Source organism: Lissotriton helveticus, chromosome 2_2 (assembly GCF_964261635.1).
Source record: "Lissotriton helveticus chromosome 2_2, aLisHel1.1, whole genome shotgun sequence".
Classification (NCBI taxonomy): Eukaryota; Metazoa; Chordata; class Amphibia; order Caudata; family Salamandridae; genus Lissotriton; species Lissotriton helveticus.
In genome coordinates this window covers 370328129-370349995 of record NC_136060.1, presented here as the reverse complement: position 1 = coordinate 370349995, position 21867 = coordinate 370328129, and the positions used below count along the sequence as shown (strand labels likewise).

The 21867-nt window shown below is 46.3% G+C and overlaps 1 protein-coding gene across 4 annotated transcripts in view; it reads left to right on the top strand.

Moving 5' to 3' along the window:
* The window catches only part of RGS12 (regulator of G protein signaling 12), a 760012-nt gene that overhangs the window by 563190 nt on the left and 174955 nt on the right, over positions 1-21867 (top strand). For all 4 annotated transcript variants that reach the window (XM_078678542.1, XM_078678544.1, XM_078678541.1 and 1 more), the window contains exon 10: positions 20203-20315. In XM_078678542.1, coding sequence (XP_078534668.1) covers positions 20203-20315 — 113 coding nt within the window. The remainder of the gene's footprint in view (positions 1-20202; positions 20316-21867) is intronic.

Sequence of the window (21867 nt, the reverse complement as noted above, 5' to 3'; positions counted from 1 at the left end):
TTTCACCACAGATGCAGGCAGTTGGAGCACAAGAGTGAACCGCTCAATTTTTTCATGGATTCATATCACCATGTACGCAGGCAAGTCAGTCAGTGAATTGTCTTTAGAGATGGTTGGGCTCACTTTGCTGATGTCCCCTATCAGGATGTTGTTTTAGGGCCATTTGGGCATGGCCGCTAGTGTGCGTCCACCAAGCTGCTTTAGTGCTGCTTAGCATAGGCCATCTCACAGCTGGCACCTCTTCTCAGCTGCTCAGACGCTACATCCCGCAAGCCACCTCTCTAGTCGTGCTAGCCCAAATTACAGGCTAGTTCTGACTGAAAAGCAGGGGAACAGTGGGCGCAGTCACACATCCCTGTTCACTCACATTAGTCCCCAGACTGGCTCCAATCGCTAGAACCACTCCATACAGCTCGTTGGATGCACAGGGTCTCTTAGAGTCTGTGGTTATTGATAGCACTATAGTCAGAGGTAGAGGCTCACCTTTGCTGCTCCTACTCCTTACTCTTGCTCGTCACCATTGTTGGAAGGATAAATGCCACAACACAGTTAAAGTGTAAAATGTATGTTCGAGGCATATTAGCTGCAGATTGCACACTATGCATAGATGGACACCTAGTGTTGGGCCCGGATGTTTGCAGTTTGTTTTTCTTGTAGAAAGTCTTGGGAAGTCACGAGATACTGCGGGGGGCATCGGCTCCATCCCCAGATTTTTTTTTTCGCCACCGGGCCCGGATGTTGTTCCAGCGCTCCTTGTTGGAACCGATTACCGTCGGCGCGCAATCCTCACCAGCTTCAAGAAACTACTCTCGAAAGCGTTTTCCAGTCGAAACTACTCTTCAAGACCAAGAACATCGATTCCGGTCGTCGACTACGGCCTTCGGGCCCAACTAGGCCTCGACTCCGGCTAATGGAAAAGACGCCATTTAAGAAGTGTCCTCAGTGTGGGTCGAAGTTTCCCCACACCGACCTCCACGAGGTCTGTAACCTCTGCCTCTCTCTGGAGCACGAGGCCAAGGACTGTTCAGCCTGTGCCTCCTTCCGCTCCAAAAAGACTATCTGGGACCGGAGAGCCAGAAAAACAATGGCTCAATCTTCAGCATCGATTCTGGACGACATCTTCCAGGAAGGCGTCGACGTCCCAGAACAGCACGACGTCGACAGCAACTCAGAGGCAGAAGATTCTGATGTCGAGCACGTGACTCAAGCGCAGCGGGTCGTAAGTAAGACCGTCGACCCCGACCCTCCCTCGACACACACAAAAAAGGCTACAGTCACACGAACGCCCTCGGGCTCTGGTGCACACCGAGACACTACTTCGACGGCCCCATCTTCGGGCTCGGCCAAGAAGTTAATAAGGCCTTCGGGCGACTCGGGCTCGAGTCGACCCCCACTCGGTGCCAGCCCACACACATCGGGACCGAAGAAACCATCTAGTAACGCACCGAAGCCATCGGCGCCGAAACACTCAGTTCCCTCGGCACCCAAAACAACTTCAGAGCCACACAAATCTTCCGGCCCCAAGAAAGCACCGGAGCCGAAGCACACATCGGAGCCGAAAAAAGTATCGGACTCGAAAAAACCCTCGGAAACGAAAAACACCCCAGCTTCCCCCATTAAAGACAAGAGGTCGAAAGAAGCCGCTACGGCGCCAAAACAAGCTTCCACGCCAAAAGGTCACACTCCTGAAAGAGACTTGTTTACTCCAGACCCAAGGCAAAAGACTCTCATAAAAGATCCCAAGACTGGTCGATTGACATTATCAAAGAAACGACCATCAGAGGCACCAAAGCTCTGGGTCCAAAGAAGAAGGACATTGCTACCTCACCTATGCATGTGGCTTCCCTGTCTCCTGCACCCAATCCCTCTCCCCATAGTTCACCACCTCGCTCCCCTACACCATCTAGCACACATGATGATAATGGGGACGACATATCAGATACAGGGGCTAACCCACAGGAGCCATATCACCCAGCCTCGCCAGACCCATGGGACAACTATAATACACCAGACGTTCCAAATGTACCTCAAGATGACATATACCCCTCTAGGCCTTCACCGCCAGAAGACACTATGGGGTTTAACCAGTTACTGATTAGAGCAGCACAATACCATGGGGTAGAGATGCCCTCTGATGCAGTAGAGGAGTACTTCCTGCTAGACACTGCACAAAGGTCCTCAGCAATTTTGCCAATGCTCAAAGGCGTGGTTAAACGTGCCTCTGAGGTCTTTAAAGACCCAGTCAGAACTCTGGTCATAAACCCAAGAGTAGAGAAAAAGTATAAAGCTGCACCATCTGACCCAGCATATATAAAGGGACCAGTTTCCCTAGACTCTCTAGTCGTATCTAACGCACGTAAAAGAGCTAACTCTCAAACATCAGGCTAAGCTCCCCCACCAGACAAGGAATCTAAACTCCTTGACGCGTCAGGGAAAATAACTGCCTTACAAGCAGCAAACATGTGGCGCATTGCCAACACACAAGCCTTACTAGCACGCTATGATAGGGCACATTATGATGAGCTTGAAGACATAATGCAACATCTCCCTGATAAATTTAAAGATAGAGCTAGTGAGCTAATTCAAGAAGGGAAAATTATCACTAACACATCTATCCGCTGTGCACTAGATACAGCAGACACAGCCTCCAGAGCAGTCAATACTAGCGTCCTGCTGCGCAGGCATGCTTGGCTACGTATATCTGGCTTCAAGCCAGAGGTCCAAAGCGCTATACTCAATCAACCATTCGATGAACAACACTTATTTGGACCTGAGGTGGATGTCTCCCTCAAAAAATTGAAGAAAGACACTAACACAGCAAAATCTATGGGAGCCCTGCAGTCGCAGGCTCCCAGACGTTCACTTCGTCGCTCCACATATAGAGGTGCAAACAGAGGGTACTCATCAGACACACCTTCCACAGCATACAAAAGCCCCACTCAGTCTACCTACAGTAAGGGCTACCAAAGGGGAGGTTACCGCGGTAACAACAACAAAGGCAGAGGCAAGAACAACAACTCACGCTCTGCCTCCACCCCTACCCAATGACTCCCCTCCCCTTCCCCCGCCCCATTCCACTCCTGTCGGGGAAAGGATAGAGCAATAACTACCAGCCTGGGAAGAAATCACATCAGACAGGTGGGTGCTTCAAATAATTCAGTCAGGTTACTGTCTAGAACTAACATCTACCCCCCCCCCCCCCCCCAAACATACCACCCGAACAGCGTCCAATGTCACAAGATCATGTAATGCTGAAAAGACAAGAAGTACATTCTCTCCTGCAGAAAAATGCAATAGAAATAGTTCCAAAACATCAAAGGAACAAAGGAGTATATTCCCTATACTTCTTAATTCCAAAGAAAGACGGATCTCCGAGACCTATTCTAGACCTCAGACCTCTAAACGCTTACATACAGTCGGATCATTTCCATATGGTCACACTTCAGCAAGTCCTTCCACTCCTGTTGCAGAACGATTTTCTTGTCACACTAGATCTCAAAGATGCCTACTTTCACATCCCAATTCACCAGGCGCACAGAAAGTATCTAAGATTTGTGCTAGAAGGACAGCACTACCAATTCAAAGTACTCCCATTCGGAGTAACAACAGCGCCAAGAGTGTTCACCAAATGTCTGGCAGTGGTAGCAGCACACTTAAGAAGACAGCACATCCACGTCTTCCCATATCTAGACGACTGGCTCATAAAAGCACAGTTGTACAGCCAGTGTGTACAACACACTCACAATACAATAATGTTATTTCACAACTTGGGCTTCACAGTAAATTACACCAAGTCTCATCTGCTACCATCGCACACACAACAGTACGTAGGAGCTACAATCAATACTCAACTAACACTAGCTTATCCCTCTCCAGCAAGGATAACAAGTGTGCAAACACTCTTAACAAAATTCAAATCACAACACTCGCTTCCAGCTCGAGTGTTTATGCAACTTATAGGGATGATGGCATCTTGCATATTCATAGTACCTCACGCAAGACTGCAAATGCGTCCACTTCAAGAATGTCTAGCACGTCAATGAAACCAGGCTCAGGGTCAGTTAACAGACCTAGTGTTGGTAGACAGTCGGACTCATCGCTCTCTGCAATGGTGGAACACCAAAAACCTTTCAAAAGGCCGACTATTCCTAGAGCCAGTTCCACAGATAATACTAACAGCAGGCGCATCGCTCTCCGGCTGGGGAGCCCACCTACTGCATCACACCACGCAGGGAAAGTGGACACCACTGCAAAAACTACTCCACATCAACCATCTGGAGTTGTTAGCTGTGTTTCTAGCTCTAAAAACATTTCAAAAACAAATTGCAAACAAGACTGTCTTAGTCCGCACAGACAATATGACAGCCATGTATTACATAAACAAACAAGGAGAGACACACTCTCTGCAGCTCTCAACTAGCTCAGCAGATATGGAGGTGGGCTATACCTCAGAACATCTTCTTAAAAGCCCAACACGTCCCAGGGGTTCAACTCACCATGGCAGATCTGCTAAGTCGGCAGACTCAGCAGATGCACGAGCGGGAACTTCATCCACAAGTTCTTCTTCCTCCGTTCTTTCAAATGTGGGGACAACGTCAGATAGACCTCTTCGCCACCCACGACAACGCAAAATGCCCACACTTCGCCGCCAGATACCCACACCCATTGGCCAAAGGCAATGCGATATGGATGAATTGGTCAGGACTATTTGCGTACGCTTTTCCTCCTCGCCGGAAGAACCCAGAGAGTTTGCCTCCCCCCGTTCAGATCAGAGGCCACCAAAGTCATCTGCGGCGTACCACAAGGATCATCGCTCAGCCCCACGCTGTTCAACATCTACATGAGCCCCCTCGCGGCCATCGCACGCCAACACAACCTCAACATCATCTCCTACGCTGACGACACCCAGCTGATCCTCTCCCTCACCAACGCCCCGCAACCGCCAGAACCAACCTACACGAAGGGATGAAAAACGTAGCCGAGTGGATGATGAACAGCCGCCTGAAACTGAACTCAGATAAGAAGGAAGTCCTCATCCTGGGATCATCACCCTCCGCCTGGGACGACTCCTGGTGGCCCCCTGCCCTGGGCAGCGCACCCAAACCAACGGATCACGCACGCAACCTGTGCTTCATCCTGGACTCCTCCCTCTCGATGACCAGACAAGTCAACGCCGTCTCCTCGTCATGCTTCAACATCCTACGCATGCTACGGAAGATCTTCCAGTGGATCCCCACCGAAACCAGGAAGACGGTCACCCAGGCGCTAGTCACCAGCCGACTGGACTACGGTAACTCCCTCTACGCTGGAACCACAGCCAAACTTCAGAAAAGACTCCAGCGCATTCAGAACGCCTCAGCACGACTCATCCTGGACATCCCCCGACACAGCCACATCTCCGGACACCTGAGAGACCTGCACTGGCTCCCCGTCAGCAAGAGAATCACTTTCCGACTCCTCACCCACGCACACAAAGCTCTCCACAACCAAGGCCCAGATACTTCAACGACCGCCTGACCTTCTACATTCCCAACCGCCAGCTACGATCGACCAGGCACGCCCTTACCGCCGTTCCCCGCATCCGAAGAGCCACAACGGGAGGAAGATCCTTCTCCTACCTGGCGGCCAAGACGTGGAACTCCCTCCCCATCCACCTCCGCCTGACCCATGACCACCTCTCCTTCAGGAAGCAACTCAAGACCTGGCTGTTCGAGCAGTAGCGGACCCCCCCCCCCCCCCCCCCCCCCGCGCCTTGAGACCCGCTATACAAATGCTTTGATTGATCTGCCAATGATTCCTTTACTAGTACGCAAGATGCAACAATACTCGCTAATGCTTATACTATCCAACGTGGGCCAGGCAACCGTGATGCACCACACTGCTACAGCTATCTGTGGTACCACATCAAAAACTAAACCTATCTCCACATCTTTTAACTCAGAACCATGGAGAGATCAGGCACCCGGACCCAGCTCGGCTCAACCTTGCGATCTGGCTCCTGAAGTCATAGAGTTTGGTTATCTTAAACTCCCTCAAGAGTGCATGAATGTTATCAAGGAAGCAAGGCGTCCCACCACTAGAGCATGTTCTGCTGCTGAGTGGAAACGTTTTGTAATATACTGTCAAAACATCAACATAAATCCCCTAGATGTGTCCATCCAACACATTACAGGCTATTTACTACACCTTCAAAAGTGTAATTTAGCCTACACATCTATCAGGTTGCACCTAGCTGCCATTGCAGCTTACTTACAAAATAGACAACATATGTCTCTTTTTAGGGTACCAGCCATTAAAGATGTCATGGAGGTCTCAAAAGAATAATACCTCCAAGAATACCACCTTCACCTGTGTGGAACTTAAACATAGTGCTCACACGTCTCATGGGACCTCCATTTGAACCTTTACATAAATACGAATTGCAATTTCTCACTTGGAAAGTGGCTTTCCTAGTAGCCAATACTTCTTTAAGAAGAGTTGGTGAAATGCAAGCATTTACCATTCAAGAACCTTTTCTGCAAATGCATCACAATAAGGTTGTTCTTCGTACAAACCCTAAATTCCTTCCAAAAGTCATTTCGCCATTCCATCTAAACCAATCTGTGGAACTGCCAGTCTTCTTCTCGCAGCCACAAACAGTAGCAGAAAGAGCTCTGCACACCTTTAGATGTCAAAAGAGCATTACTGTACTACATAGAGAGAACACAAAGCTTTAGGAAAACAAAACAGCTTTTTGTATCTTTTTCACCACAGCATAAAGGCAACCCAATATCAAAATCAGGTATTGCCAGGTGGATCGTTAAGTGTATCCAAATATGTTATCATAAAGCTAAGCGTACACTAACAATTCCTCCAAAAGCCCATTCTACAAGGAAAATAGGGGCTTCCATGGCATTCTTAGGGAACATTCCCTTAGAAGACATCTGCAAAGCAGCTACAGGTCTACACCACACACATTCACAAAACACTATTGTGTAGATGTGCAAACAAAGCAACAAGCCACTGTAGGCCAAGCTGTACTTAAAACACTATTTCAAACAACTGCAACAGATACGGGTGGTCGCCGCTAACGTGGGTACTGCTATATAATCTATGCATAGTGTGCAATCTGCAGCTCATATGCCTCGAACGGAAAATGCTACTTACCAGTATGCATCTGTTCTTGGCATGTAGAGCTGCAGAATTGCACATGCCCACCCGCCTTTATCTGTTCCAGTGTTATCGTCATTAGATACAAACACACATGGTCATTACTATCTCTTAGCTCCATCACTTCCCTAATGGCGAAAAGCAATCTGGGGATGGAGCCGATGTCCATGCGCAGTATCACCCAAAGGAGGAGTCACCTATCTCATGACTTCCAAAGACTTTCTACAAGAAAAAAAAACTGCAAACATCCGGGCCCAACACTAGGTGGCCACCTATGCATAGTGTGCAATTCTGCAGCTCTACATGCCAAGAACATATGCATACTGGTAAGTAGCATTTTCCTTTTTCCCTGCATTCAATCCACCACACCATGCGTTCCAATTCCCACCACATGCACTCCAATCTTCCATGTCCACAGTGCTACACTGCCTTTAAGACAATTGTGTCATGCTACTTTGTGCGATCAGTGTTTTTAAGTTCCTTTAGAACCACCGGATTTGAATAAGTAGCAAGGGTACACTACACCTGAAAGAGACCTGGGATTTCACTAACGAATAATCGGTTATAAAGACAGAGACACAGCCACAGTGCAGGGTATTGAATAGTCTTTATGCCACTGACTTATCCTCGAATTCAGAGTTGGACCCTTTCATGCAGCGCTCACTTTTATTACCATGCAGAAATGGTACAGGAATCACTGTAGAGATGACGCACCATGTCATGAACCTATTACCGCTAGTACCTGCTGAACTATTCTAGCTGGACACTACTGTCGCAGTCTAGGGGAAGGCCATGAGCACCAAGTGTTCAGGAACCTAAGGGAAGTGGCTGTACTTAGTTGTAACTGACCAAGAGTAGGAACATCACGGACAGAATATGAGAATGTGAATTCTACCCCCACCTCCCATTAAATAAAATGCATATATGTCAAACATTCTCCTCAGTCCAACACATTCCAATATAACTCTGTCTGGCAGTTCAAGTACAGCCTTAAGGGGAGCAGCGACTTGACTGGGCATCACGCTCACAAGGTGCCAAGTGAACTCCTACGGAGTTACAATGCTGGTTCCTGGAGGGATCCTGAATGCCTACCTCAGTGCCTAAAAAGGTTTGGCCCAAAAAGTAACTTAGCAGACCGTCCTAAAAAGTTGACTTCTGGATCTGAATGCACACTGCCTCTAAAGGATTCTTCAAATCAAAGTTGCCTCAAAAATAGGGTCAGACTTGAGTAGTCCAACCTCATTCCAGGCTCTTGCTACACTCCAACAAGGCTACGGAAGCTTTGGCGATATTCTTAAGGTACTTGCATAATAGAGATGTTTGCCAGCTACCTCACACTCACTAGGCCATCACCATCTGCATATGGCTTCCTCATAGATCAACACAAACTGTACCTGGCACTTTTTACAGAACCTGCTTGCCTAGGACTACATTACCTCATGCTGCCTTCTTTATATTTTTAAAAGTCCTTTTTTAACTGTTTACATTGTACACACATTTTGAGAATGGGAAGGATCTAGGAAATAAGAACAGGGCGAAGTTAAGTTTATGCAGCGTCCAGTACAACATGACACAAACCATTCCCACTTGACCTGTATTACTTCAATAATGGTTCAAAGTGCCCAATGTATCGACCATTGCTACTAAAGAGACAACAACATGAAATGTAACCCCTTCGCTGCTAGGCTTTTTTTTGGCTATTTGGGGTAGTTTGCGCTTAGGCCTCTGTAACATTTTGACCACATAAGGTATTCACACCAAATTTGCGTCCTTTTCTTCCAGCATCATGGGGATTCTAAAGGTACCCAGGGTTTGTAGATTATCCTGGAGAGGACACAGAAATGAGCCAATATACAGCGAATTTTTTTTTTTTTTTGTGGAAAAATGAGGGGGAAAGTGCTATGGTTGAAAGTGTCTGTTTTTTCCCTGCAAATGGTATCAACAGAGGGGTTGTGGTGCTGAAATCACCAAATTCCCAGCTTTCAGGGACAAGCAGACTTTTGTCAGAAAACCAATCTTTTTTCACAGTTTTGCCATTTTTCTGGGACGTAGCCTATTTTTGGTATTTTTTGTTCTTTCAACCTCCTTCCAGTTAATGGTAGAAATGGGTATGAAAGCAATAATGGATCCTGGAAAGCTACACATTTTAGATAAGTAGACAGCATTCTGAATTCACAGTTAAATATAGGAAAATTAGTTACAAAAAACTGCCATTTGTATCAACGTTTTCACCTGTAACTTCTTCTAGCTATGACAGCTGTTTGAAAACAATATACCGTTAAGTCCGCTGGACCTTTCTGGTTGTGGGGATATATAGGACTTGTAGGTTCACCAAGAACCCGACGAACCCAGAGCCAATACCTGAGCAGCGTCTTGCAATGGTTTTTTATTATGTACCGGGTATATAGCAATTATTCTGGGAAAATGTACACATGGAAAAATCGGTATGAAAGACACCTATGTATTTCTGAAATGGGAACAAAATATAGAGTTTAGAAACAGTAGATATTTGCACATTTCCGAAATTGGGAGTACCCATACTAGCAAGAGAAATATAGGTCATTTTTCAAAATGACTTCTTTACTTATTGTCTTTCATTTGGAAGGCAGAAATGCATCGAAAGTCAATAGGTAATAACAATTGCTCTACAATTCAGTGTTACCCTAAGTCTCCCGATACAAATGGTACCTCACTTGTGTGGGTAGGCCTAGTGCCCACAACAGGAAACGGCTCAAATTGCAACGTTGACGCACCACATTTTCACAATGAAAAAATTACCCTTTTTTTGCAAAGTGCCTAGCAGTAGTTTTTTAACCCTAGCTCTGCCGGCACCTAGAGAAACCTAGCAAACCTATACATTTTTGAAAACTAGACACCCGGGGGAATTCAGGATTGGGATGACTTGACTGGCTCTCACTAGGTTCTGTTACCCACAATTACTTGCAAACCTAAAGAATTGTCAAAAAAACACATTTTCCTCACATTTCTGTGGTATAAAGTTCTGGAATCTACATGGATCCACAAACGTCCACCCACCCCGCGCTCCCCAAAGTCTTCCCAGAAGAATGGTACCTCACTTGTGTAGGTAGGCCTAGTGCCCGTGACGGGAAACCACCCAAAATGCAGCGTGGACACACCACATTTCCACAGTGAAAAATAACCCTTTTTTTGCAAAGTGCCTAACTCTGCTGGCACCTAGGGAAACCTAGCAAACCTATACATATTTTAAAACTAGAAATTGAGGGGAATCCTGGATGGGGTGACTTGTCTGGCTCTCACCAGGTTTTGTTACCCAGAATCCCTTGCAAACCTAAAACTTTGTCCCCAAAAACATATTTTCCTCATATTTCTGTGGTGAAAAGTTCTGGAATCTGCGTGGATCCAGAACATCCCACCCACCCCGCGTTCCCCAAAGTCTTCCGAGAAAAATGGTACCTCACTTGTGTGGGTAAGCCTTGTGCCCGCAACAGGAAACGGCGTAATACGCAACATTGACACACCACATTTTCACAGTGAAAAACGACCATTTTTTGCAACGTGCCTAGCTGTAGTTTTTAAACCCTAGCTCTGCGGACACCTAGGGATACATAGCAAACCTATACATTTTTGAAAAGTAGACACCCAGGGGAATCCAGGATGGGGTGACTTGACTGGCTCTCACCAGGTTCTGTTACCCAGAATCCCTTGCAAACCTAAAAAATTGTCACCTAAAAAAACACATTTTCACCGTGATAAATTACGCTTTTTTTTTGCTAAGTGCCTAGCTGTAGTTTTTTTACCATAGCTCTACCAACACCTGGGAAACCTAGCAAACCTATACATTTTTAAAAACTAGACACCCTGCGGAATCCAGGGCGGGGTGACTTGACTTGCTCTCACCAGGTTCTGTTACCCAGAATCCCTTGCAAACCTAAAAAGTTGCCCAAAAACAATTTTTCCTCACATTTCTGTGGTGGAAAGTTCTTGCGCGGATCCACAAAATTCCACGCACCCCACGTTCCCCAAAGTCTTCTGAGAAAAGTGGTACCTCACTTGTGTGGGTAGGCCTAGTGCCTGCAATAGGAAATGGCGCAAAACGCAATGTGGACACACCACATTTTCACAGTGAAAAATTATCCTTTTTTTGCAAAGTGCCTAGCTGTAGCTTTTGAACCATAGCTCTGCCAGCACCTTGGGAAACCTAGCAAACCTATACATTTTTTTAAACTAGACACCCAGGGGCATCCAGGATGGGATGACGTGACTGGCTCTCACCAGGTTCTGTTACCCAGAATCCCTTGCAAACTTAACAAGCATTGGCATAGCCAATAGGTTTTGCCTTTGGGACCTTATAAGTGTTTAGTTATCCAGCACAATATCCTTGATGCAACAACATCAAATGTTGCATGGTTAAACACTTATAAGGTCCTAAAGGCGAGACCTATTGGCTATGCCAATGCTTGTTTTGAGTGAGTGACTCGTTCAGGTATGCCACTGTAAGGTAGAGATGCTGCAAGCGCTTTTACAGGAGCCCCTGTGACATTGCGCCTCGTCAAAGTGTATCTTGGGTCTGGTGTAATATTTCTAGCCCCTATTCCCGCACCCAGTGCATCCTTAAATGTCCCATGTACAGCTGGGGTTGACATTCCTATTACCCCTGCCCTCCAGTGACACTTTACCCGTCACCGGTGGTGGTGGTTGACGTGGTGGACGTGGTGTTGGTGGTGGTGGACGTAGTGGTGGCGGATATGGTGTTGGTCGTGTACGTGGTGGTGGTGGTGGTGGTGGACGTGGTGGTGGTGGTGGACGTGGTGGTGGTGGTGGCTGATGTAGTGGTAGTGGACGTGGTGGCGGTGAATATGGTGGTGATGGACATGGTGGTGGTGGTGGACTTGGTGGTGGTGGACTTGGTGGTGGTGGACGTGGTGGTGGTGGACGTGGTGGTGGTGGTGGACGGTGTGGACGTGGTGGTGCATGGGAGAGCAGAAAGAGGCCAGGTTGGTTTGTGATAGGTAATTTTGATGTTGCCTCAATAGGTTTTGGGCCCTTCCCTAACACGTGTATTTGCCCCCCCCCCCCGCACAAGTGCGGTACCATTTCTTTTGGGATACTTGGAGAAATGCTGGGGCGTTGGAAATTTGTTGTTACTTTCTGCAGTGTGAACATTTGGGCACAATAATGCAAGGAAAATGTGACAGTCACATTTTGAGGTTTGAAGGACATTGTGGGCGAGATAACTTGTTGGGATCCACAAGAGAGACATCACCATGTACTCCCATGGGTGTTTAGTTTACGACAATATCTACAGTTGGTAGGTTTTTCTTAGATGAAATGTACACCTTGGCAGAGAGACAAAAAAGACTAAGATTACTGCACAGCCATCTAGTCCTCACACACATACTGGTTGGATTCGGCACGAGGACAAGTGATGGTTCAGTATATAAAATGTTATTAACGAGAGATTTCACAAAAATGAAATGCACTGTCAATAATTGAAAGGACAAAAAGCTGAACCAGTTACTCGCAGCTCGTGAGCTGTAAATCCACGACAAGGCACCAACCGCTTTACAGGCCATTCATACACCTTTCATACGTGTGACACATACAAAACCATTCACACCGTCAGCCGAGGGCGCAGCACATTACAACTTGTTGGGATCCACAAGAGAGACATCACCATGTACTCCCATGGGTGTTTAGTTTACGACAATATCTACAGTTGGTAGGTTTTTCTTAGATGAAATGTACACCTTGGCAGAGAGACAAAAAAGACTAAGATTACTGCACAGCCATCTAGTCCTCACACACATACTGGTTGGATTCGGCACGAGGACAAGTGATGGTTCAGTATATAAAATGTTATTAACGAGAGATTTCACAAAAATGAAATGCACTGTCAATAATTGAAAGGACAAAAAGCTGAACCAGTTACTCGCAGCTCGTGAGCTGTAAATCCACGACAAGGCACCAACCGCTTTACAGGCCATTCATACACCTTTCATACGTGTGACACATACAAAACCATTCACACCGTCAGCCGAGGGCGCAGCACATTACAACACTCACACCAGCAGACAGCGCCATTCAAGGGTCCATCACTTTCACACACCCACATTCCTGACACAGCAACCACACCAACTCACCGATTGCGTGGAGTGGCGTTTGGCTAGCGATGTGTGTAGTGACCAGCAGCAAGTCACTACTCACACACCGCCAGCCAAGCACCAGTTCACCCACACCGCCAGCCAAGCGCTAGTCCACCCACACCACCAGCCAAGCGCCAGTCCATGCACACCGCCAGTCAAGCGCCAGTCCACCCACACCGCCAGCCAAGCGCCAGTCCACGCACACCGCCAGCCAAGCGCCAGTCCACGCACACCGCCAGCCAAGCGCCAGTCCACGCACACCGCCAGCCAAGCGCCAGTCCACGCACACCGCCAGCCACGTGCCAGTTCACGCACACCGCCAGTCCACGCACACTGTCAGCCAAGCGCCAGTCCACGCACATCGCCAGCCAAACACCAATCCACGCACACCACCAGCCAAGTGCCAGCCTACACACACCGCCATCACATTTAGGGTTTTTTTACACAAAAAAGAAAACACAAACAAATTGCAAATCGATACAAATCTACTAACACAAAATCTGAAACTAAATACATTGCACAAATGCCAACCTTGAAACTGAACAAAAAATCTAAAACTATAGAGACCAGGCAGTTCACTTTATCACTCATTGATGCTCCCAAAAATTATATTGCGTGTGGTACATTCTAAAACAAGCAGGCGCACACAGCGCAGGGTTAGAAGGACACTCTGGGCAGTACATACGAGTCTCCTTCTGCGTACCTCTTCACCAACAGACTCTAGATCTCCTACTGGGAAAGTCTTTGGAGGGTGTGGGAGGAAAGTGATAAGGAAAGTGGCGACCTTTCAACCAGCCACATCCTACACCACTCCAACTCTAGGAACACTTGCCTGTTCCACTACAACAAGGCTGCCTATCACAGACTCCTGAAACTTAGCAAAAGTGTTCTTTGACGCAGGACAAGAATCCTTGAATACAACAAAAACATTAAAGGTTGCTAAGTGGAAAAGATGGATAGCCAACTTCTTATGCCAAATGTAAGCCTTGTGACGAGCAGTGTAAGGTTCCAACGTCTGACCTACACTACCAACACCACCCAAGTGCCTATTATAGTCCAAAAGGCACACAGGTTTGCGGTCTTCAGCAACCTTACCCCAAACAGTCACAGGTGAAGTGCTTTCATCATGGATGGTAGTCAGCATTAGACACCTTTCCTGTCTGAAAACTTCACAGCTAGAAGTTCCTTGCAACGCAATGCAACGCACTGCACTTTCCCCGCACACGCTTTTGACAAACTAGTTCTTTAGGGAAACCTTTACGGTTGGAGTGCATTGTGCCACAAGCAACAGTGTCCACTTTGGTCTATTCCCTGAACAACCGCACACCAGTGTAGAAGTTATCTACATATAAATGGTGGCCTTTGTTAAAAAGCCATCTACCAAGTTCCCACACAATTTTCTCAGTTCCTCCAAAAGTGGACAGACAACCAGGGGGTTAATCCTGGATTCCTTACCAGTGTACACTCTGAAATTAGAGACATCCAGTCCTACTGTCACACCGCATATACAGCTTAATTCCATAGTGTGCCCTCTTACTAAGAATGTATTGCCTAAAAATCAAGCAGCCCTTGAAAAAGACCAAAAACTCATCCACTGCTATTTCTTTTCCTGGAACATAGATCTCAGAAAATCAATCAACAAAGTGATCAATGACAGGCCGAATCTCAAAAAGACAATCAGGGTGATCTTGTGCCAACGCTAAACCATTATTGACAAAATACAGAAGCAGAAGCAAATACCTATCATGACTGCCGGAAATATAGCTGTTGCCATCAAGGGACTAGTAGACCAATATGAAGACATTGATGGCTTCCTTAGCAAGCCCATCAAAAAAGTTAAACCCAAGAATTTCTTCATCTCTTCCATATTTGTGGGAGTCCACCGGGTAGCTCTAGAGTGGGGCCTAAGACTGGCACTGTTGTCCTTCAAAAACTGTTCGGCATACAAATTAGTCTGCTCAACAATCTCTGCCAAAAACACATCGTCCATAAACAACTGGAAAAAATGTATCTGCAAAAAAAGTTCTGTCGTCACTCCGCACCCTAGCACACCAGTAAAGGTAGGCACTGCCGGCTGCACCATGCCTGGGGCAACCCAGAGGTCATCAATTCCAACTGGAAGCCTTGCAGCCCCAGGCTGCAGCCCAGATGCCTCTTGCTGCACTATAGGCACAGCAATGTCCTCCTCTAAAATAGGCACTTCATCCGCACTAAGAGTAGCTTCATCCGCACTGAGAATAGCTTTGTCATCCGATGATTCCATGTGGAGAGAAAACTCACTGCCTGAATCTTCAACTCCCTCCTCTGCCTCAGATACAGAGTCAGTCAGAGGAAGACTCAAAAAGCATACCAACAACCTGCTGAGCAGTAATCCTGCGGCTCGCCATTATCCTTACTAAGAAAGAGACTGCACAAACAAGTCAACAACAACCAACACTGTGCAAAATAAGTAAGTAAATAAAATGTGTGCCTTTATCACAAAGATCTATGTACTAAAAAACTATATGATTCACTTGCAAGAGACAGCTACACTCACCAGCATTACTCTGCAGAAAGACAGCAAAAACCAGTGATATCCCACAAGAAAGAAAAAAACAAAACCAATTACTCACAAGACAACAAAGTACACATCAAGCACAAATGCAAAACGTTTTTGACACTCAAAAAACAGAAGCCAAACATACTGCTATTATTACACCATTTGCAAAGAACACATTCATGCAGAAAAATGAAAAACATTTACCTTGTTCAAAAAAAAGTCTCTTACCAAACACATGAAACTACAGAAACAGCAGAACCACCAGTAACGAAACCGCAACCTGGAACAGTTTAAAAAGCAAAAGCCTTGATCAAAAAGGGAGAAATAAAGCATTACAATGTCAATTCACAAGAAATAAAACAATTAACATAACACCCAATGTCACTACCCAAATGGTCAATCTGCAAGATGCGCCTTCAAATAGGCTGAGAAAAATGGGGGGTGATCTTGCCCAAGGGATCGGGTGAGGTTGTCTGCCAGGCCGATATGTCTCCCAGGTGGGGCAGAAAACAGCAGTCAGAAATGTGCCCCCCCTGCTAAAGAAATAAATCCCTGGTGCCTAGTAGGGTCTTCGGCCTCCCGCCTAGGGCAGGAAGGTCAAAAAGGGGCAGAAAAATACCCCCCAATTTTACCTCCTTGGAAACAACCATGTCACTTCCATTACACACAAAACAAAATCCCTGGTGCCTAGTGGATTTTCTGCCCACCCCCCTTCCCCCGGGCAAAAAGGCCCAAAAAACAGGCCGATCGCCCCCCAGGGGGGGCAGAATACACACATAAAAACATCAGCCCCCTGAAAGTGACCCTTGCCCAAGGGGTCGCTTCCATTTTAATTTTAAAGAAGTCCCTGGTGTCTAATGTTTTTTTTTGCCCCACCCCACCCGGGGACAGAAAGGCTGAAAAAAAGGACTGATCTGCCGGGCAGAATACACACACTAAAAAACATCAGCCTCCTGGAAGCGACCCTTGCCCAAGGGGTCGCTTCCATTTAAAATTTAAAACACTCCCTGGTGTCTAGTGGGGTTTTCTGCCCCCTCCCCCAGGGCGGAAAGGCCAAATGAACAGACCAGTCTGGCCCCACGGGGGGCAGAATATACTTTTAAAAAAATATGGCCCGTGGAAGCGACCCTTGCCCAAGGAGTCGCATCCATTATAATTTCTTTTTTTTAAAAACCTAGCTCTAGTGGGTTTTTCTGCCCCCTGTGGGGCCAGATACGCCCAAAAAAATGGGCGATCTGTCCCCAAGGGGGGAGGAGGGGGTTTGGCAGAAAAGTCTTTAAAATAATTATCCCACTTAGAAAGCGACCCTTGCCCAAGGGGTCGCTTCCTTTCCTGAAAAAAGACATCCCTGGTGTCTAGTGGGGGGCATTCCTGTTGCACGATCGCGACGCTGTTCACGATCATGCAGCAGGAATGCCAAGCATTGAGACATCAGGGGAGAGGAAACACTCTTTCCTTTCCCAGATGCCTCAATGCGAACAGATCTAGCCCCACCGGATCACAAAAACTCACCTCTTCCTCTAACGGACTCCTGGAAACAAATGGTTTCCAGGCATCCACCGCTACCTGTGGGCGTAGGCGCGTGCTGTGCGTGCTGACGTCACAGGATCACCGAGGGGGGCTAGGGAGTGGCAGCGGAAGCTCTTCCGCTGCCATCCCCCTTCGTGGCACGATGTTGGGCTGCCCATGGGGGGGAGCGCCAGCGCTTCCCCCATGGGTGGGTGCCATGACTGAGCGGTTCCGTCATGATCACATGCCCTTCATGGCTTATGACGGAACCCCTCCGTCATGAGCACCGAAGGGATTAATGTATGTTTTATTTAATTTTGTGATCATTTTTATCTTAATGGTATTCATACCACATTTCGCAATCATCATTTATATTTGTATTAGCCATACAAATATTTATTTCTCAATAAAAAAAAGTAACCACCATAAGATACAGAAAGCTTGTGTTGGACCCGGGGTTACCAGACTACATAGGGTAGCTTGGCGCAAAGTAGGAAGGTCTATCCCAAAGGCAAAAAGTGTTAAGCTTGCGTCGTACCCTTATAGTAACGCAGCGCCCATCCACTAGAAAAGAAAGACACTACACCAGTCTTAGGAAAATACGAGCTTTTTTATAAAAATAATCTTTGTTTTCCAGAAAATGAAGTTTCAATACATACACAAATTAGCTCCACACTGGGGTACGTATATATAGGCACTAGCTCAGTTTTGCACACACAACATTTCTTTTCTCAGAAGGAAGAATTCCACAGCTTCAATTGCAGCAACTAGTAATTATCACTTTTCTACACAATTAATTACAGTTGATCCTTACCCTCGGAGGTTCAAGGTTATTTTTAACAGCAGGATACAAATTTAATCAATTTCACCCCGCTTAACCCTTTAGCGTCTTGACTCAATAGAGGAATACCTGAATAACAACAAGTGAGGTAATCAATTAATACAGGTGGCACAAAGGAACATTGGACTTATTCCCTCAAGGGCTCACTAGCAAAGATTTCTACCCTGGCTACCCACTGGTTTGTACCAGCTAGGTTATTCTGTCTCATCCCACAACCAGTTAACTTGTGTGGTGGTTGTAACTACAGGCAGCGTAAAGCTCCAGTTCACTCTGATCTCCTTCCCAATGGTGTGCTGAAGGCAAAGGATTTCTTTCTACCTTTCCCTCTCCCTCCTCATGAGACTCCTTTGTTGCCCAGCTTCCCTTTATGGGACAGAGACTGTTCACTCAGCAGGCTCCCTCACTCAGAAGATTCACCCTAAGCTTGGTAATTGCTGGGGGCGCCAGTCTCACAGTAGTTGAGCACCGTTGAGGTTGCGAGTCACTATGTGGGGGAAATCGGAGATCGGTATGCAGCTTCTCCTCCCGCCCAACCGATGCCCCTGCTTACTGTATCAGTGTTCTCCCGTCTGCTCGTTTCCCCACTTGTGCCTTTGCAGTTCGCTAGGCTTCGAGGGAGGCTCCGCTAGCAGCAGACTGCACTCGCCTGCTTAAATGGAGCGCGACTTTACCGCTTTCATTCCACCGGTCTCCAGGGCGAGTAGCATCTGTTCTGGGCTCTTCTCTCGCAGGCTCCGATTGAGCTCGGAACTCCGCCCACACACACAGCCGACCTCCGTCTGCGCTTCTCCGCCCCTTATGTCACCGCGGCAACAGCTGTGGTGAGCTCCTGCTTCCGCTTCAGCCGCGCTTGCCTGACTTCCCTTCACTTACTCCGAGGGAATCCTCACACGGCAGGCACGCGCCCACACAACTGTTGGCTTCAGCTACCGCCGGGGAACTTCCTCCCAGCGCTCCAGGATCTCTTCCGCAGTGAGTGACTCCGGTGATCACAAATATTTCTGTGTGGTGTTTCCTAGGTCAACTTTATACTGCACCCAGAGGATAACCTAGGAGCATTTTACAACGTAGGGAGTAGGAATCAATCCCCTCGCAGCAGGGCTTGGTCGATGAGTAGGGGGCACGTCACTTAAAGAGGTCGCCGGCTCAGAAGTCGATCTCCCCTCGCTCAGTGCGCCTTCCTCCCCACAAGATCGCCTCACTTCTCTCCTGACCAGGCTCCACAACAACTCACTGGTCACTACAAAATGGCCGCCCTCCCACTGGCCTTTATATAGGCAGGCCTCAGGCTACTAGAACCAGCTGGAAGGTTCTAGAGCCTCCCAATGCTATCCTATGGGTCCCTTTCCTGAAGTAACAGTTATGGCAGTTACTGGCCACCATTTTGTGTAACCAAGCTTGCCCTCAGAAAAGGAGGGATTTCTAGGCCTATGAGGAACCATGGGGTCAAGGAGTACCTAACCCCCAGGTCAACACCTAAAAATTTCAGTGGACATCAAAAATGAAAGAATTGAGGGGCAAAAAGGGGATAAAAAATAAACAAATAATAGGAGGGACCACCCAAAGGGCTGACAGGTCTAACAGCTTGTCATGTTGTTTTGATTTTTTCCCCGTACCTTTTTTCTATATTGTGGAGTGTCCATTAACCAGCGTTAGGATTATCATGCAACTGTTTGGACTTTGAAATCGTTTGAAGAAGCACTTCTATTATTATGAAACTGGGTACACGTCCACCCGTCAGTTATCAGTTTCAAAATATCTGATTCATTATAAGGCTCTTACAGGAAATATCAGGAAAACTGATTTGTTCAAAGCATAGGACTTGGTGAAATATTGTGTTGTGTAGTTGTGTTTGTCATTTTAGGATGTGAGAGTTTGTATCCGGGTGGGCTTTGAAACTTTAGCCTTAAAATATGTGTGGGAATCTTGAGGTATGCAAAATATGTATTACTTGGCTAGTTTTTTCATGTCCTTGTTTTTTTCCCTTTGCAGATAAGTATCAGTCCCTACTAAATATGAATCTGTTTCCTTCAATACAGATGTTATTCACAGTAATGGGATATCTTCTGTGCGATGTGATTCTCAGGACTCCTTGTCATCTACTGCAAGTCTTGAATTGCTTAATTTTGGCTCTCAAGGGAGCAAACCAGAGGTGAGAATAAGGCAGAATATGAAGCCTATGGCGCATATTTATGGAACAATTGTATTTACGGAACCGGTGCCTATTTCATAGATTAAACATGCACATGAAATATTGGCAGTACGAAAATCACCTGCAGCAAGCCATAGGTGTGCTCACTTTGCTCATCACCATGTTTCAAAAATGTTTAGACTAAAACAGTTCCTAATCCAAGGCTTTTTTAATGCTTTAGATAAATATGTTGTTTTCAGAGCTCCTTTCTGGTTCAACTCACAGAAGCTAATGTGTCCTTCCTATGATCTAGCCAGAACTATTCATTTGTTTGCACCGTGCTCACGTGCAGTGCCACTGCTGTAAAACCGCCAGGCTGCCCATTGTGGTGAATCGCTTTAAGCCAAACCTGGCTTTTTAGCTAATAGTACTCTGAACTGGTATTGTTTTTTACCAAACTTAATCATATGAACCCTGAAGTCCATGCATACTGTGAAAGAAAATAAACACTCTGGAAAACCCAATGCAATTACCACACATTTAATGAAAATATAATAAGCTGCAAAATTATTCTACATGCGATTGGCAGTGTCTAATGAGCAGCACTTTGCCGTTTGATGAGTGAAGCACATACATCCAATTTCAATATATTTTCGCTTCACTTGTATTCAGTTTTTCTCAGTGCAGCTAGTGGAGGAAAAACATGATTAAATCAAAATAGGCGCTAATGAGCAGATGCCTGCCTTTTCTTGTCGGGAGAATGTGAGATGGTCTTGAGAAGTAGATACACTGTAGGTGCGGTATAAAAGCTGATTTCACAAAATCTGCAGTTCGCTCTCTGTTGTTCCAACTTCAAGTAAGCATAGCCTCATTTTGAACATTCAAAGCGAAGTACAGTGTACAACAGTGAAATACAAGATGGTCGCACATTTAAAATCTGACAATTTGCAGTTACGTTGGTAAGATTTTAGGCAGGTGTATGTCTGTGTGTGAGTGTGTGTGTATGACTCTGTCTCTAAACTTAATGCAGGATTGATTGGATACCTATGGTGTTTCCAGGAATGTGTAGAGATGGACTTAAATGTGAACTTCAAAATAAATGTTGTAGCTCTACAGTATGTTTGATTAAGTAGTATCAACCCTTCTTTCTTCTCACGTGGCCCAAACTGCTATGGGGAGTCGTGAAAGCTCAATTTGAATTCCCTTGTTTTAATGAAAAAAAGCCAATTTGAGGCTGAATATATGCGCGTAAAAGATTTTGGCCGTAAACTTTGTAGGTTTACTGGTGATTATCTAATCACAACGCTATAGTCACAAGTCCTTATAATACTCATATCTGTGCCATGTCAAGTAGATATCAGTACGCCCACTTTAGGGATAACCTGTTCACGCATTCAGTAATCCAGTCTGTGATCAAATAAACCTGCTTGCATATAGAGTAGGTCAGACATTAAGAACTTTAGGCAAAGGTTTGGCATCTATCCCGTCGAAATGCAGTACATTCAATGTGGAAATCTATTTGATCCACAAAAATTGAAGATTGTGGTTCAGGTTTACTATCTTGTAAAGTCAG